Source organism: Hyla sarda, chromosome 9 (genome assembly GCF_029499605.1).
Source record: "Hyla sarda isolate aHylSar1 chromosome 9, aHylSar1.hap1, whole genome shotgun sequence".
NCBI classification, from domain to species: domain Eukaryota; kingdom Metazoa; phylum Chordata; class Amphibia; order Anura; family Hylidae; genus Hyla; species Hyla sarda.
Window position 1 is genome coordinate 22205624 of NC_079197.1, and position 13485 is coordinate 22219108.

The window sequence follows — 13485 nt, forward strand, 5'->3', positions numbered from 1 at the left end:
ACAGTACGGTGAATAACGTCACGTTATGTATTAAACTGTACAGTTAGGACATCACTTACCTGAACATCACCCGCAAGGTCTTTTAGGGTCACATCATACTGAATGACAAAATCCGCAGCAATGCCAGAGGTGGATTGGGCAGCCTGTTGCTCAGGTGTTGGCTGAAAGGTGATTCGCGCACAGTGTGGACTCTTCTCTATCTCAGTAGATGGAGGTGCTGCTGCCTCACCTATAGGAACGATAGACACTTTGCGATTATAATCAATAAATTTGGAGTATATTTAAAGGGGTACTCCGGTGAAAAACTTTATTTATTTTTTTTTTAAATCAACTGGTGCCAGAAAGTTACAGATTTGTAAATTACTTCTATTAAAAAAATCTTAATCCTTCCTGTACTTATTAGCTGCTGAATACTACAGCGGAAATTCTTTTCTTTTTGAAACACAGAGTTGTCTGCTGACATCACGAGCACAGTACCCTCTGCTGACATCTCTGTCCATTTTAGGAACTGTCCAGAACAGCATATGTTTGCTATGGGGATTTCCTTTTACTCAGCAGAGAGCACTGTGCTCATGATGTCAGCAGAGAGCTCTGTGTTTCAAAAAGAAAAAAATTTCCGCTGTAGTATTCAGCAGCTAATAAGTACTGGAAGGATTAAGATTTTTTAATAGAAGTAATTTACAAATCTGTTTAACTTTCTGGCACCAGTTGATTTAAAAAAAAAAAAAAAAAAAAAGGATTTCACCGGAGTACCCCTTTAACTCCCTATTTAGTTACTGATACCCACCTCGCACAGTATTGGTCAGCAGACGACTGGACCGCAGAGGTAGCACTCGAACATACTCTATCCCCGTTCTTTCAGAGATTGTCACCTGCACGGTGAGGTTTTGGACTATTTGACCCGGCCTCACACTAACAGAGTGCTCATATTTCCCCAATTGTCTTTTCAGCAGTTCTTCATAGGTCAGTGTGAAGGTAATTTCTCCTCCAGCCTCAACATTCATAGAAACACGGAATTTCTCTGTCTCGCGATCCCTGTGGGAATAAAGAGTCCATATATATATAAGATACACATTATTAAGGAACTCCAGTAAAAAGCCACATAAAGTCCTATTCCGAAGCTCTTTAATAACTGCTTGAGTATTGGGGAGCAATGACTATCTCATCTCCTCTCTGGTGTGGTGTAGAGCAGTGGTCCCCAACCTCAGGACCCACAAACATTTCAGGGTTTTTAGTTACCGTATTTTTCACCCAATAAGACGACAAAACTGATGACAAAACTGGGGGGGGGGAAAGTCGGTGCGTCTTATATGGCGAATACACCCCTATCGCGGTGGTCCCTGCGGCCATCAACGGCCGGGACCCGCGGCTAATACAGGACATCACCGATCGCGGTGATGCCCTGTATTAACCCTTCAGACGCGGCGATCAAAGCTGACCGCCGCGTCTGAAGCGAAAGTGACACCAACCCGGCTGCTCAGTCGGGCTGTTCGGGACCGCCGCGGTGAAATCGCGGCGTCCCGAACAGCTTGCAGGACACTGGGAGGGACCTTACCTGCCTCCTCGGTGTCTGCTCTGTGCCGGGATCCCCTGCATGGCCGGCGCTCTCCATCGTTGTCATCATGTCATCCAATAGGAGCGGCGTGCATAGCGACGTGATGGCGGCGACGGAGAGCGAGGATACCCGGCAGCAGAGACTTTCTGGAGCGACGGGGACACCCCGGGGACGTGGCGACAGCGGTAGAGGGCGACATCCAGGGCAGCGGTGACGGGTCCAGAGCGGCGGGGACAGGTGAGTACAACTTCCTATACCAGTGGTCTTCAACCTGCGGACCTCCAGATGTTGCAAAACTACAACTCCCAGCATGCTGGGAGTTGTAGTTTTGCAACATCTGGAGGTCCGCTGGTTGAAGATCACTGTGACCTATACTTTACATTGTATTCTAGATTTTCCTAATTTAAAATTGGGTGCGTCTTATATGCCGAAGCGTAAAATAGGGCGAAAAATACGGTAATCCATTGAGAAAAAACTGGGAAAATTCAAACCCTGGACTATTGGTGGGCCTTGAGGACTGGGTTGGGGACCTCTGTTGCGGTGTTGGTCATGTGTCAAAATATTTGTGACACATGCAGATGTCCACAAAAATATAGAGACGTAGACATGCCACTTGCTAAAAGCTTTTACCCAAGAGCAAGCTACACCAGACAGGTATTCAATTAGAAGTTGGAATCTTTAAAGGAATTGTCCCATCCCAGGGATTGTTTCCTGTCATTACTTTGTGGTGCCTTGTGGATGTGGTGGTCGGGATGTTGCTTTGCAGGTTATAAAGGGTGCTATTAACCCTTGTCAGTCGTGACGCCAGGGTGAGGGGTTAAATGCTATATGACTTGGCCTATCGCCAACCTTCCCAAGGACGATAGGTGTTTGCAGAATAAAGTATTGTCCACAACCAGAGCTTCGCTGAAAACTTGCATCAACTTTTACTGAAGATTTTCTGTAACATGCGAACATACAAACCGTCTTTGTAACAGAGTCTATGAATAGCTTGGCTGAGATTGACTGTTGGTTGGGACTTTTAGTTAGTTCTTTAACTTGTAGGAATTTAGTATGCGCAGATCCGCTGGATTTAGGGCTATGTTTAGGTCCAGGGTCCTTGCCAGTAATTACAGTGAATTTAGAAGAACTCACTGTGTAATTTAGCCGAGACCGCAAGGCTTTGGCCTAGTAATTGTCGTTGAAAGTTGCGGAGGTCCTACCTCATCCAGTGACAGCAACCCAAGAGAGAGAATAATGGCCGCAGCTCCCTTAGATGGGCAGGGGGTGGCCGTTCTAGGATTGGTCCACGCCATCTGTCAATCAGCCTCACAAAACATTGTGGGTATCACATGGTCTATGAACCTCCAAAGGTCCTTTTCACTAACCATAGAGACTAAAGCCTCGTCATGTGACCCGCAGGTCCTGCGACGCTAGCGCAAGGTAAGTACACTTTCTATATACATTTATACACATTTATTTTAACAATATATTCACTATCTAAGAGGTGACTAGGAGAAGGCTAGATCTGAGGACCCCACGGTTCCTAAGAACTCTGACTTTGGGGACCCCCACCAAGGTACTGTATGTAATACGGTACCGGGACACCACAACTTATTTACCCTTCAAATTATTAGATATCCTCATAATACGGTATTGTGTCCACCAGAAGACATATTGGAAGGTGCTGTTGGAATGTTCCGGTTATTATTGGTGTTTCACCCTAAATGGGTTGGTTACAGGTCGGTTGGTGAAGACTGCAGGAGACATCTTGTCTCTATACTGAAGTGTTTCTTTCAGAATTTGGAAATTTACAGGTGATATGATGTAACTAGCACATGAAACAGCAGTACTGAAATTTTAAGCAACTTAACATAATATGACATTGTCTCTATATTTTTCATGTTACAAAATATACGTAAAACTGAAGAAGAGTCTGCGGGGCACATTGTTATCTTCCTACCTTGTCCCAACATGAGCTGTTGTCTTTCCCTGACGTCTTGCTTCATCGTACATCTTCTTGGCCTGATGTTTTTCCTTGACCTCCGCTACATGGGTCTTACCATTAACTGTGCTGTAAAGACAGAATTCAGACATGACACTTAAAGTGAACGTGTTGCAGATTCGTTTTTAAAGACTGGAGCCCAATACAGAAACATGTCATTTATTTCTAATCTGTTTCTATTTTTTAATTGTCATTTATTTTATTTTGTTTTTGGTATATTCTAATAACAGAGGTCACCTTGACTAGCCAGTTTTTCACAGCATTTAGTAATATTCTTTACAGCAAGCCCCATGGACATAAACACCATAAAGATCCCCAAACCCTATTCTTTGTATGGGGAAGGTTTGTAAGCATGCCTTGTGACCTGTGCAGTACTCATTCTACAGGGTGGGGGAGGCTGAGCTCCTACTGTCTTTCTGGTGTTACTTTTCACAGTTGTACAGATCACATTACATCAGTCTCCTCATCACATCATCACAGTCAGAACAGGTACTCTAAGCTTAGTTTATTTTATTTTATTTTATTTATAAATGATTAATTATAAATAGTAAAATGGAAAATTAGAAAAAACAATATCACCAAAACTTCTTTAATAATGTGTTTCATCTAAAAACTTGATTTAAACATTAGGTAATTTTCTCATGACACTTCCCCTTTAAAGGGCTTGTCTGGAATGCAAACCCAATTTTAAATACCCTCTTGGAAGATGGCCCCCAACAGGGCTGGTGCAAGGATTTTTGTAATCCTAGGCAAAAGCTAATTATGCCACCCCTTGACTCCGCCCATTGACCCGCCCTTTGACACACACCCCTTACTACTGGGTTGACACACTGTAACAAACCTCCTCATGCTGCTGGTTGAGCAAGTGGTATGGATATTGGTTGTCTGACTTTCTTATGGCAGGCAGAGCGGCGCCCCTTATCAAGAAGGCGCTCTAGATGGCTGCCTATTTTGCCTATAGGCAGAGCCGGCACTGGCCCCAGCCACATTTAGGACCATCATCTATTTGCACAGAGTAATTTTTTTTTACAAATTTGGGCCTCTTTTTCCGTGATGGCTCTGTGAGGGGATACTGATGACTTGCTGCCGCACCATTCATAGATTATAGCTGATCACCGGCGGCCTCAGCATCGGGACAACCTCATCTATTCACCAATGGACTCTCATGGTAAGCTCTACATAGATTTTATCATGTCTATGCAAAATGAGAGAGATAGAGGGTTGTTTCACTGTGACTGAGAACCAGGAAGACCTGGAAGAGACAGACTGTACTCTTAAGGTGACCAGTGACAAAAAAGTTAGCCCCATGACAAATAATATGGCTGACTATGGTAGATGTTCTGGGAAGTCAAAGCTAGCAAGAGTTAAAAAGTACCTGTCACCAAATAAACTGTTCTAAACTCAGGCTATGTTCCCTACCTACTCCTAACACCCCACCAGCACTTAAAAATAATTTCAGAGCTTTAAAAAAACTGTGTATCATACCTGTGGGTATTACGTTATGTGCTCCGGACGCACACACTGGCCGTGAGCGCATGGTCCCGTTGCCTGCTGCTGCCGATGGGGCTGGGACTCGCATCGCGGGACGCGCCCGCATGCAAGCCCCAGTCCGTCACTCACCTGGTGCTTCTCCTGCACCCACCTCTGCATCTCTGCTCTGGCGCGCCTGTCTCCGTCTCTTAGGGCACGCGCAAGCCGGAGCATTGAGATTTAAAGGGCCAGTGCGCTCATTAGTTTAATTCATCTGTGGCTCATTGATAAATTCCTCCACCCTCCTCACTTCCCTACCGGATCTTTTTTGCCTTGAGCCTGAGAGAAAGCATTCCTGTTATCACCTTGCTGTGTATCTGATCCTTTGCTCCATGACCTGACCTTGCTCCTTGCCGCCTGCCTACTGACCATTTGCTACGTTCCTGACTACGCTACTGTGCCGCCTGCCCTGACCTTATGATATCCTGACTACAAGGGGTAGCGACCTGGGTGCCGCCTGCCACAGCAAGTCCATCCCACTTTGCGGCAGGCTCTGATGAAAACCAGCGGCACCTTAGACTCCACTCCCTGGTACGGTCCAAGTCATCTGCCATACAGGTCCAGCGGATCCACATCCACCGGGGTTCCTGTCTTCTGAAATGTGAGTGTTCCGTGAGTGTTATAGGGAATAAGATGTCTTAGGGCCGGAGTACCCCTTTAATGTGCTGACCGTATTCTAAAGGCCACCCTTCTTTCTAGCAGAATGAGGACTGTCTGCAATAACCGCGCTATTAAGGACATTCATTGTACCTTGAAGACTATTTTTGTTGTTGACCAAGCCAGTATGAAAGCTCTTCGTCTGAATAAAAGGAACAATCCTAATTCCAATGGTAATTAACGATCCAGCACACTGTGTCCTGAACTCCGCAGCTCTCAGGGGCCGCTAGAATACATTAGCGATGGACATCAGGACACAGACATCTCAGGTCATCACGGCCCCTGATATTGCCATCAATGTTGATTCCTTCTTATAGAGAAAAGAATCAGACGGCTGAATACAGCGGCCCCTCTGTCTCTGGGTCTCCAGGCAAGCTTGAAGTTTTGGAGAGACACGCATAGACGGCCGGCCAGCGTAAACTTAAGAAGGACGGGGGCCGCCAAGATTAACTTGGCCGCAGTGACAAAACCTTTCCTTGTGACAGGGAACTGTGTGTGAGGATGACTTGCACCATTTCTTTCCTATTTTCTGTTTATTTTTGGTCTCTTTCCAAGCTTTACTTCAAAGCGCAAGGTTATTTTTAAGTTATTTTTCCAGCCAACATCAACCAAGTGGTAAGAAAACGGCAGCAATTTGCTCCATGTTAGCGATAAGCCTACTTACACTCTGTAGAGTTCATTATTGCCATCCATGAGTGAATCCCTCAGGTCATGCAAATGTAATAATCTCATGTGATAGCCTGGGGGATGTAGGGTATGGGGAGTGTAGCTGTGCGGTAATTTAAGGAGAATTACGGGATTTAACATTTTATCCCCAGTCATAAGAATAGGGGATAAGTTTCAGATCGCGGGGGGTCCGACCGCTGGGGCCCCCCGCGATCTCCCGTACGGGGCCGCGGCTCTCTGCATAGAGAGCGTGTGTCGACCACCGCATGAGGTGACACGTGCCCTCCATTTACTGCTATGGGAGAGCCGAAGCGTTGCTCTCCCATAGCAGTGTATGGAGGGGACGTGTCGGCCGCTGCTTCGTGCTGTGGTCAACACGCCCTCTCTAACCAGAGAGCCGGGGCCCCGTACGGGAGATCGCGGAGGGCCCCAGCGGTCGGACCCCCCGCGATCTGAAACTTACCCCTATCCTTAGGATAGGGGATACATTTTTCAATCCCGTAGTTCTTCTTTAAGGGGTTCTTGTTAACCCTTGTCAGTAATGCTTGTCCTATAACCACCCTTCCCAAGAGCGATAGGGAGGTAGAGAATAATAGAATGTCCACAACCGGAGAGTTTTCTGAAAACAGGTATAACTTTTACTGAAGGTTTTCTGCAAGCTTCAATAACGGAACAGTCTCTATACATACAAGTGCTTTCTTTGGAGATTGACAAAGGTTGGGACTTTAGCAATTTAGAGTCTTAAGGTATTATGCGCTGTTCCACTGGATTTAGGGGATTAGTTGCGGTCCAGTAGTCACGCTAGCTTTAGCGGGAGTAGATTAGAACTCACGGTTTTGGTTCTGCTGGGGCCGGTAGGTTTTTGAGGCCTATCGTGTCTTTGAAAGTTGCGCAGATCCGTCCTGCTAGTCCGGCATCCACGAGAGCAGCAACCCAAGAGAGTGATAATTGGCTACAGCTCCCTTATATGGGCAGGGGCTGGACTAATGCTAATTGGTCTATTACTGATGTCAATCACCATTACAAAGATTTGTGGGTAACACGTGACCCAAGGACCTCCTAAGGTCCTACAACATACCATAGGAGATTATCATGGTCACATGACCGAAGGTCCTGCGACGCTAAACAAGGTAAGTACTATACAATATCCTAGATATATACTATTATGAAATATATATACATATTAACATTAGATAATTAGAATTATGAAGAGGCGACTAGGGGCTGTCCCACCTGAGGGACCCTACCTGAGCGTAGCTACTCTGGCTTTGGGGACCTCTACACTAGGTACGGTATGTAATATGGTACCGGGCCACCACACTCATATGCTCATAAATGCACAGGATTTAACTTGACAGGACAACAGTTCGTGCTCCAGAGCTGCTCTTCCTACTCAAGAAACGGTAACCATGGTCAGCCATTTTGAATTTATGAAGCTAAGTCTTGTGCTTAGGTCAGTGGTCTCAAACTGTGGCCCTTCAGATGTTGCAAAACTTCAACTCCCAGCATGCCCGGACAGCCAATGGCTGTCCGGCCATGCTGGGAGTTGAAGTTTTGCAACATGCGGAGGGCCACAGTTTGAGACCACTGGCTTAGGCAGCCACTCACCAATCTACAAGTGGCCCCTCTTCCATCCTCATAATTTTACATCTCCGTGAAGAGTACCTGTCATGATCTTGTCATGATAAATTTTATGACATCATGATAACCACCCCCTTTATTTTTATTTTTTTTATTATTTTTTTTGTTTTCTACCTTGATCTAATTCTGTATCTTCTGCTCTGTCTCAGTCAGCAACACAGACTGGGAAGGGGCGTTCCCCAGCAGGTGTGTAATCATCATCTGAAGCCCTGACTTTGCTACACACAACTGAGAGCAGTTTAGTGTGAGATGGGCTGTGATTGGCTGGAACCGCACAAACCCCCTCTCAGCTCTGCACTGACTCTACTGTAAACTCTATACGCTGAGCTGCGGTGAGGTCCCACCTGCATTTCCTGACTTTTGTCTCAGCCAGGCTGCTGCGGGAGACAATCTGCAAATAGGACTGCAGGCAGGACCAGAAGGAGGACCCCTGGTGGCCGAACTTAATTTAACACATAGAGTTAATTTTTTTTTTTACTAAGAAGTATATTAGAAAGGTAATTCAATTAGGCTAATCTATAACATATTAATTTTTATTACTAATGACAGCTACCATTTAAAGGGGTACTCCGGCCCTAAGACATCTTATCCCCTATCCAAAGGATAGGGGATAAGATTTCTGACCGCGGGGGTCCTGCGCGGCTCAAAGAGGTGGGTGCCAAATGCAAGATTGCGAGGGTCCCCAGCGGCGGGACCCCCGCGGTCAGACATCCTATCCCCTATCCATAAGATGTCTTAGGGCCGGAGTACCCCTTTAAACATTCATGTAGAGCTGTCATGTCAGCACACAAAAAAGTCTTTCTGCACTAAAGTAGGTCAGGGTTTTTCAAACATCACGGCCAATGTGTGTAAGAAGGTCTCTATACTTACAGTGTGAAGTTAGATATGAATGCCGAGTTGGGTAACTCCAAATCAAAGATTGCTTCCTTAGATTCGGCATGAGGGTTGACCATAACAGTCTGCACCTTGGTGAAGGCATACCGGGAGACTATGGTGGACTGAATGCAGAGGCTGCTGATCGTCAGCTAGGAGACATTAAATACATACATTTTGAATATACAAGTACATTAATAGATAATTTGCTTTGCAGAGCAGCAGTTTGTTCAATCTTTAATTCTTTTTCAAGTCAGTATCAATCTGTCGGGTGAAAGCACCACAAGTCCCAGCAAGGCAACAGGGCTCCCAAGGGGTTACACTGCCTCCTCTCCACTCTGCACCATACTGTATGTGTAATACCATCTGCACCCAGCTCAGTAAAGACAGTTATCCGTAACCTGACGTCAGTGTGTTCCATTACTCCCCGCGTCTGGCCCAGGAGAAGCTGTCTCCAACCTCGGACCGTGTATAGGCTAACAGTGCCCTGGCGTCACAAAGTGATAAGGTATTTCCAAGCACCCCATGGCTATCACAGGAGTAGAGTCTTGATAGTCATAGACACTTTTCTATTCACCAATTCCTTTTCCAATCTCACATCTTCATCCTGTGTTCATTGGGGAACACAGGAACCATGGGTATATGCTGCTGCTTCCCAGTGGCAACAGCGTATAACCATGGTACCTGTGTCCCCCAATGAGACAACGAGAAAGAAGACATACTGGGGGAGATTTATCAAAACCTGTGCAGAGGAAGAGAGGTGCAGTTGCCCATAGCAACCAATCACATTGCTTCTTTCATTTTCCACAGGCCTCTAAAGAGGCCTGTGGAAAATGAAAGAAGCAATCTGATTGGTTGCTATGGGCAACTACACCACTCTTCCTCTGTACAGGTTTTGATAAATCTCCCCAACTGTATCTACATTGAACGGCAAAACATTTACTGGCAATTCAAGCTGCATCTCCTAAAGTTTTCACTCCTTCCAGTAAAGGACACAGCCTTGGAGAGGGTGGAAATACTTAAGAACTAAAAAAAGCAATGACTGCAACATGTAGAGACGGGTTTGTGAAGATATTGTTTTTGAGTTAGTCTATACCAAGGAGAGGACTATACATTGACCATGATTTTAGAAGATCTGTTTGAATGGGTACTGTGCCCCTAGACATCTTATCCCCTATCCAAAGGACAAGGGATAAGATGTCTGATGGTGGGGGTCCCGCCGCTAGGGACACCTGCGATCTCGGCTGCAGCAACCCAAACAGTCTATGGGAGGGGTTGTGTCGGCCATCACCCCCCTCCCATAGACTTGCATTGAGGGGGCATGGCCGTGACGTCACGATTGGGGCGTGACGTCACGAGCCTCTGCCCTGCATCGCCAGTCATCTGCCACGGAGCGAACTTTGCTTCGTGGCGGATGACTGGCGATGCAGGGCAGAGGTTAGTGACGTCACGCCCCGCTCGTGACGTCACGGCCATGCCCCCTCAATGCAAGTCTATGGGAGGTGGGTGACGGCCGACACACCCCTTCCCATAGACTTTCGTTGAGGGGGCGGGCGAGACGTCACGAGGGGGCGGGCGAGACGTCACGAAGGGGCCGGGCGTGACGTCACGCCCGGCGGCTGCAAACACGGAAGCAGTAATGAACTTCCGGACGCTGTGAGCGGAGCTCCGAACTGCAGGGCAGCGCACAACCCCTTTAAGATTTTTTAATAGAAGTAATTTACAAATCTGTTTAATTTTCTGGAGCCAGTTGATATATATATATATATATATATATATAAAAAGTTTTTTCCTGGAATACCCCTTTCAAGGGGTTATCCAGGAAAAAACACTTTTTTTTATATATCAACTTGCTCCAGAAAGTTATACAGATTTGTAAATTACTTCTATTAAATAATCTTAATCCTTTCAGTACTTATGAGCTGCTGAAGTTGAGTTGTTCTTTTCTGTCTAAGTGCTCTCTGATGACACCTGTCTCGGGAACCGCCCAGTTTAGAAGCAAATCCTCATAGCAAACCCATTCTACTTTGTACAGTTCCCGAGACCAGCAGAGATGTCAGCAGAGAGCACTGTTGTCAGACAGAAAAGAACAACCCAACTTCAGCAGCTGATAATTATTAGAAGGATTAAGATTTTTTTTAATAGAAGTAATTTTACAAATCTGTTTAACTTTCTGGAGCCAGTTGATATTAAAAAAAAAGTTTTTTCCTGGAATACCCCTTTAACTTGAAGCTTACGGGCCCCAATGCAAAATCTGTAACAGAGCTCTCCAACTTTCAAGCATCATTTATATCATTAGTCTCCTCCTATGAAAAGCAGCTGTGAATCGGGCTCTGTATAGTTATGCTCCTGACAAAATAAACAATCACTGACTGGAATGGTCGCCGTTAAAACTTTTATTATATGTCTACAAACATAGATATTTAACACGTAATAATGTTACAAGAGGTGCATTACATAGGGCGCATCTACATATGGAATTTACATTAGGCCGTCAATGCACGATCGGTGAGGCTTGACTGGCAAGGACCCCACAGATCAGAGGAACTGAAGGGCCACCCACAGAAATGGCGCTAACAAGTACTACCAGGCAAAGGTTGGTATCTGAATGCTCTCCTTAAAGGGGTATTCCAGGAAAAAAACTTTTATATATATATATATATATATATATATATCAACTGGCTCCAGAAAGTTAAACAGATTTGTAAATTACTTCTATTAACAAAATCTTAATCCTTCCAATAACTATAAGCTGCTGAAGTTGAGTTGTTCTTTTCTGACAGTGCTCTCTGCTGATATCTCTGCTTGTCTTGGGAACTGCACAGAGTAGAAGAGGTTTGCTATGCTGATTTGCTTCTACTCTGGACAGTTCCTGAGACAGGTGTCATCAGAGAGCACTTAGACAGAAAAGAACAACTACACTTCAGAAGCTCATAAGTACTGAAAGGATTAAGATTTTTTATCAGAAGTCATTTAAAAATCTGTTTAACTTTCTGGAGCCAGTTGATATATATCTAAAAAGTTTTTTTTCCTTGATAAACCTTTTAAAAATAAATCCACAGCTGGACTTCTGCTCCACCCCTAGGTATAGGATCACAACGTGGGCATTGCATCAGCGGGTGCACCCCGGGCCACTTGGGTTTGGTCCCACGGTCTTATTGTTGTAAGCCTTCTCGTCAGGGTCTCTTCATGATCTCCCCTCATACTTGCCTTTCCCCTTTCCTCCTCCCTTCCCCCTTTTTATTTATTTTTCTCTTTGGTCGCTCTGCTTCTTTCTATTCTCTTTTTCTATGGTTTTGGAAGAGCTGGTTAGTTTATTTTGTCCACCCCTGCTATAAGCCTATTATTTTCCTGTTTCAAAAATTTAGCTTTTTTTGGGTGTGTGGCTCTCCAACATGGCTCTCCTGTTGGCTCACACTTTGCAAGACCAAACCCACCAGGTTATGCTCAAACTTTAAGAAACCCACCACTAACTAGTCACAAACCAAATATCTAGGCCATGGCAGCCGCCTCCCCTGGGCTTGACCATAGAACTCCCGAACTGGATATGTGCCCTTCAGCCAAACTTCACAAACCATCAATGACCCAAAAAATATGGCTATACTGCCCTGGTGACAGCCCACACCTGTCCTTTTGTGATCTGGGAGCTGTCCTCCTCTATGACAAATACGGTCTCAGTCCCCCACTACAGAGCAGCCTCAGTCAATAGGTCAGCTCATCGTCTAATCCTGTAAGGTCTCGTTCACATTGCCATTGGACTCCGCTATTCCGAGTTCCGACGGCAATCCAGCCAGAATCACAGGAGTTTAGCTGAGAAAAAAAATAGTGCAAGCACTATTTACAAATCTGTTTAACTTTTTGGCATCAGTTCATTTAAAAAGAAAAAAAAAAGTTTTCCAACGGAGTACCCCTTTAAAGGAGTATTCCAGCGCAAAACAATTTATCCCCCATCCAAAGGATAGGGGATAAGTTATAGATCGGGGGGGGTCCGAGCGCTGGGGCCCCCCGGGATCTCCTGGACGGGGCCGTGGCAGTCTGCAGGAAGTGCAGTTTCATCCCCAGCAGAAAGCCGCGGCAGACACGCCCCTCCATGTATCTCTATGGGGTACATAGAGGGGGCGTGTCGGCCGCCGCGTTATGCGGGAACGGAACACCCCCTTTCCAGCATACTGCTGCGGGCCCGTCCAGGAGATCCCGGGGGGCCCCAGCATTTGGACCCCCCGCGATCTATAACTTATCCCCTATCCGAAGTTATGTTGCATTACAGATGTCCTTTAAGGGCAGGGTGTGCCAATATTATAGTTAGGGGGCACAGCATATGGCAGCATTGTATTCAGGGCAACAAATGATATAATATTAGGAGCACTGTGTGACAATATTAGGATCTAGTATAAAGAGTGAAGAGCAAAAGATTTTTTGGCAAAAAACTCTGCATAGAGGCGACATGGCTAGAAGAAGTCTCCATGGTAGTCTGGGCTGAATGAATAAGGAAAGGAAAAGTGAATGACTCCAATCAAAGAAGACATCACCTGTGAGTCACTGGATGTAAGTGACCGCAGCAGGGACCTCTCTCTAGTGA

The 13485-nt window shown here is 45.6% G+C and overlaps 1 protein-coding gene across 3 annotated transcripts in view; it reads right to left on the bottom strand.

Annotated features, from left to right (window-relative positions):
- Positions 1-13485, bottom strand: part of ITIH6 (inter-alpha-trypsin inhibitor heavy chain family member 6) — a 65312-nt gene that overhangs the window by 21723 nt on the left and 30104 nt on the right. For all 3 annotated transcript variants that reach the window (XM_056540304.1, XM_056540302.1, XM_056540303.1), the window contains exons 4-7: positions 8904-9058; positions 3498-3608; positions 788-1035; positions 60-229 (exon numbers count right to left, since the gene is read on the bottom strand). In XM_056540304.1, coding sequence (XP_056396279.1) covers positions 60-229; positions 788-1035; positions 3498-3608; positions 8904-9058 — 684 coding nt within the window. The remainder of the gene's footprint in view (positions 1-59; positions 230-787; positions 1036-3497; positions 3609-8903; positions 9059-13485) is intronic.